At 39.1% G+C, this 4,138-nt stretch overlaps 1 protein-coding gene across 2 annotated transcripts in view; it reads left to right on the plus strand.

Annotated features, from left to right (window-relative positions):
• The first annotated feature begins 2,811 nt into the window (after positions 1–2,811).
• Positions 2,812–4,138, plus strand: part of rwdd (RWD domain containing 4) — a 6,772-nt gene continuing 5,445 nt past the window's right edge. For both annotated transcript variants that reach the window (XM_037682178.1, XM_037682186.1), the window contains exon 1: positions 2,812–2,989. In XM_037682178.1, the coding sequence (XP_037538106.1) occupies positions 2,966–2,989 (24 nt within the window). In that variant the 5' untranslated portion in view covers positions 2,812–2,965. The remainder of the gene's footprint in view (positions 2,990–4,138) is intronic.

The raw sequence follows: 4,138 nt of genomic DNA on the forward strand, positions 1-4,138 counted from the left end.
CGAAACGTTTCTACATTTTTTTGTTGTTTTGCTTTGTTTTGTTTTTTTGAATGTCCAGAGGACCAGATTTAACTTTTTTAGATTTTCATTAAAGTGTTTCTTATTTTACTCTCCGAGTCTCCGAGTCCTGCCTGCACCACTGGGTTCTGCTCCAAAACCATCACTCCTGACAAGATACTGCTTGTTTATAAAGACTTTTGGATGCCTCAAAACTGTCAAAATCCAAAACTGAATTGTCTAAATAAAGTGCAAAAACTGTGCAAAACATATCAGTAGTAGTGGCAAAATCGAAACAAACAGCTACACCAGTTATGTCTAGTGTTTATCTGGTGTTTAAGTGAGAAATGAGATGATCCCCTCAGTTTCAGAGCCAAATGCTAAATGTTTGTGAAAGCAAATATTTCTCCACACAAGAAGTTTTTTTAAGACAAAACTTTAAATGTTGTCATCACTGTTTGTTCAAATCAGGTCTCTATTGTAAATAAGTCCTCGAGGCTCAATGGGATTAACCTGTCCAAATAAAGGTTGAATGAAAAAAATGGTCAGAAGTAACACTTGAACTTAAACACACAGATGCTCCTAAACTGGATGAGCTGTAGAGACAAACACCAGACCTGTTTTCTAACAATCATAACAAATCAGAAAATCAGCAGAGTTACTGTATTTCACTGTTTGACAGAGATGAGTGACTTCACCTTATCACAACCTCTTCTGTGTCTTTGTCACTCTTCCTCCTCCTCCTCCTCCTCCTCCATGCCTGGCTTCCTCTCCTGATGACAGGATCAACTTAATCACAAGTCAAACTGCACGTGTCGTAACCAGCAGCACGGTGGGAGCCATCGATGCTTCCCCCACACCGAACATGGCTGCTGGCATTTAACATCACTCTCTTATTCCTAACATGCTTTAGCACATCAAAGCTAATTAGATTTTACACGTCGGTGCAAATGAAGCAGAATAACTTCATATGAACATTGCACCAGCCATCAGTGTCAAACAGTGGGGCCTCCAGAAATATATCAATGGGGTGTCCATGTGGGGGTCACATGGGGTGGCGCACCAAAATTAAAAGCCAATACAGATTTTTCGTCAATTAATTATGCTGTTCTTGTGAAACAGCGATTTGAAAACTTTAGTAACATGATAGTTAAGGACAGTGGTGATTTTAGCCTCTTTTTGGGTGTGCTGAAGCACCCCTAAATTTTAACTCAGCACACCTGAAGAAAAAAAAAAAAACATAATTAACATTTTGTAAAGAAACTCAGTTCTCAAACCTTAGATTCACCAAAATATTGAATAAATTTAGAATAAAAATGAAATAAATGATAACAGTCTTAAATGGGCTGGTAAATATGACCTTTTTTTTTTTAACACGAGTCAGATCCTCAATGCCACCTGTCAATCAATCCAGTACACTCATCACCATCTGACCAATCAGCGACCTCAGAGTGTCCTGAAGGTAAACACCCCTTACCTGCAGGAGCTGCACCCTTTTTCCTCCAACATTGTTGAGGTTTTGCTTTACAAACACTTTGTGGTCAGAAGGATTTAATGAAAAATCATCAGAATAAATGGTTAAACGTTGTCAGTGGGGAACATATAATTCACACAGGTTATCCTGAGCATTTAGAGAGTGGAATACAGTTTATTACATTTCAAAACCTAAACTGAGTCTAGAAAAATGTAAAAGATGATAAAGCCCTGCAGCCGGCCTCATGAGCAGCTAAATACAACAAGTTATAAACAGGAAGTACCACATGTTCATCTGTACGAAAGTAATTTCAGGTAAATCCTCCATTTTATCTCATAATTACACTGTATGCTTAAAGTTAGTTGTGCTATGTTTTGTGTGTTTTATAAGTAGATATATGTTGTAACTTCTGGTTGCATCAGTTTAGTCTTTGTTTGTTATGATCAGTTAACACTAGATAGCTTAGCGTTACTGCTTGTTGTGCCATTAACTCTAAAATAGTTACTGAATCAAGTGTTTACTTATAGGTAAACATAGATGTTTAAGAACCTGTTAAAATACACCAGAATGCAGGAAATGTCATCTATACTTTATTCAAACTTTTCTGAGGGAGCCCCCCCCCCACCCCCACCACCCCCCCACACACACACACACACACACACACACACACTGGTGTGTTCCCACCCCACACACACATTACAAATGCTTCTGATGCCAATGCCCACCGTGTTGTTCAAGCCAACAGCATCTGTCAACACTGGGGGCTGAGCACCCCCTAAAGGTCAGATTCTAGAATCGCCCCTGGTTAGGGAATTTCCAGCAGACGGAGCTCAGTTTTACATTTCTTACTGATTGAGAGATGATCACAGACCACACCAGATAACATTTAGAGTTCCACGACAGTCCAGGGTGTATCAGGAATTTACAAGTAAGTACCAGTCTGTATGATATATTCTTAGAGTCAAAGCAGTCAGAATGTATTCTGGGTTTCTTGCACTTGTTTCAAATTTTGTATCTAAATATAAAGTTGTATTTCGTAGATGTAATTTTTAAATGTAATTTTATATAAAAAGAGAGACTGACGAGACTACATTTATTTATAATTTGAACTGGCAAACTTTATTTGCATAAAATGATGTAAGTAATAAAAATACTTGCTTTAAGTACTCATTTGTACTTTTTCATTTCCCACTTATTAACTTCAAATGTTTATTTTTGATATTATTATGAATTTTTTAAGCATTGATAAAGGCGCTATATAAATAAACTGAACTGAATTGAATATTATAAAATATAATATGGAATTAAAAGTTCAGCAAGGTGCTCTTAACTGCGCATGCGCAAACTGTCCGGTTAACTGACGGACCCTGACACGAGAAGTTGTGACATTTTTAGTTACGTTGTAACGACAGACAGAGATGAGTCGTTAAGTGTGCGCGCTTCGGTCGGACTGTCTGTATCTAGAACCTCTGACAGAGCAGCCGACGGCAGAACATGACGGCTAACGAGGACCAGGAGGTATGATGATGAAGGAATGATTCAGCTGAAAGCTAGCTGCAGTTAGCGGCTAACTGCTAATGGAGCTGCTTTAAGTCACTGTTTTGTTTGAGAACGCTGTTCAGAACAAAATGTTAAATAATTCTTCCTCGGGAAGAGTCACGTCAAACGCATTTAATTTTTTTTTCTTATTTAGCATATTTTACGTGTGTAGCAGCGCTTCTGTGACGTCATAAACCAGCGCCAAATATCTACTAATCCAAAAAAGTTAAATCTGGTCCTCTGGACAGTCAAAAAAAAAAAAAAAAAAAAAAAAAACAACGCAAAAAAAATGTAGAAACGTTTCGACTCTCATCCAAGAGACTTCCTCAGTCTGAGGGCTGTTTTCAGCTCAGTCTCTTAAATAGCAGAATAAATAAATATTAAATTTACAAGAGAGACCTGATAAATATTATCAGGTCTCTCTTGTAAATGAGTCCTCGAGGCTCAATGGGATTTACCTGTATAAATAAAGGTTGATTGATAGCACCGTCTCAGAGTGGATCAACCAGTTTTGCTGCTGACAACCAAAACCAGAAACATGGGTGTGCTATGGGGTCTCCAGTTTCTCCTATTGTTGCCAACTTGTACATGGAGGAGGTAGAAAAGAGAGCCTTGACGTCCTTTTCAGGGACACCACCAAGTCATTGGTTCAGGTATGTTGACGACACCTGGGTTAAAATTAAATCTCAGGAAGTCCAACATTTTACTGACCACATCAACTCTGTGGATAAATACATCAAGTTCACACGAGAAGATGTAAAAAATGGCAAGTTGGCTTTTTTGGACTGTGAGGTCTCAGTCTCTGATAGAGGACATTTGCAAACTGAGGTGTACCGCAAACCCACCCACACAGACCAGTATTTGCAGTTTGACTCCCATCACCCTTTGGAGCACAAGTTAGGAGTCATCAGGACTCTATATCACAGAGCAGACAGCATCCCCACTAGCTCGGGAGCCAGGCAGAAGGAGAAATCCTACACAAAACAGGCTCTAGAGCAGACCTGGGCGTTGTACGGCCCCAGGGCCACATGCGGCCCTTTGGTTGACTCTGACCGGCCCCCGTAAGGGGAATTACAAAATACATATGTAAACAAATGAAGTTAACCAAATCAGATATAGATCCTCTCT

The sequence above is a fragment of the Nematolebias whitei genome, chromosome 1 (genome assembly GCF_014905685.2).
Source record: "Nematolebias whitei isolate Nwh7 chromosome 1, NemWhi1, whole genome shotgun sequence".
NCBI lineage: Eukaryota > Metazoa > Chordata > Actinopteri > Cyprinodontiformes > Rivulidae > Nematolebias > Nematolebias whitei.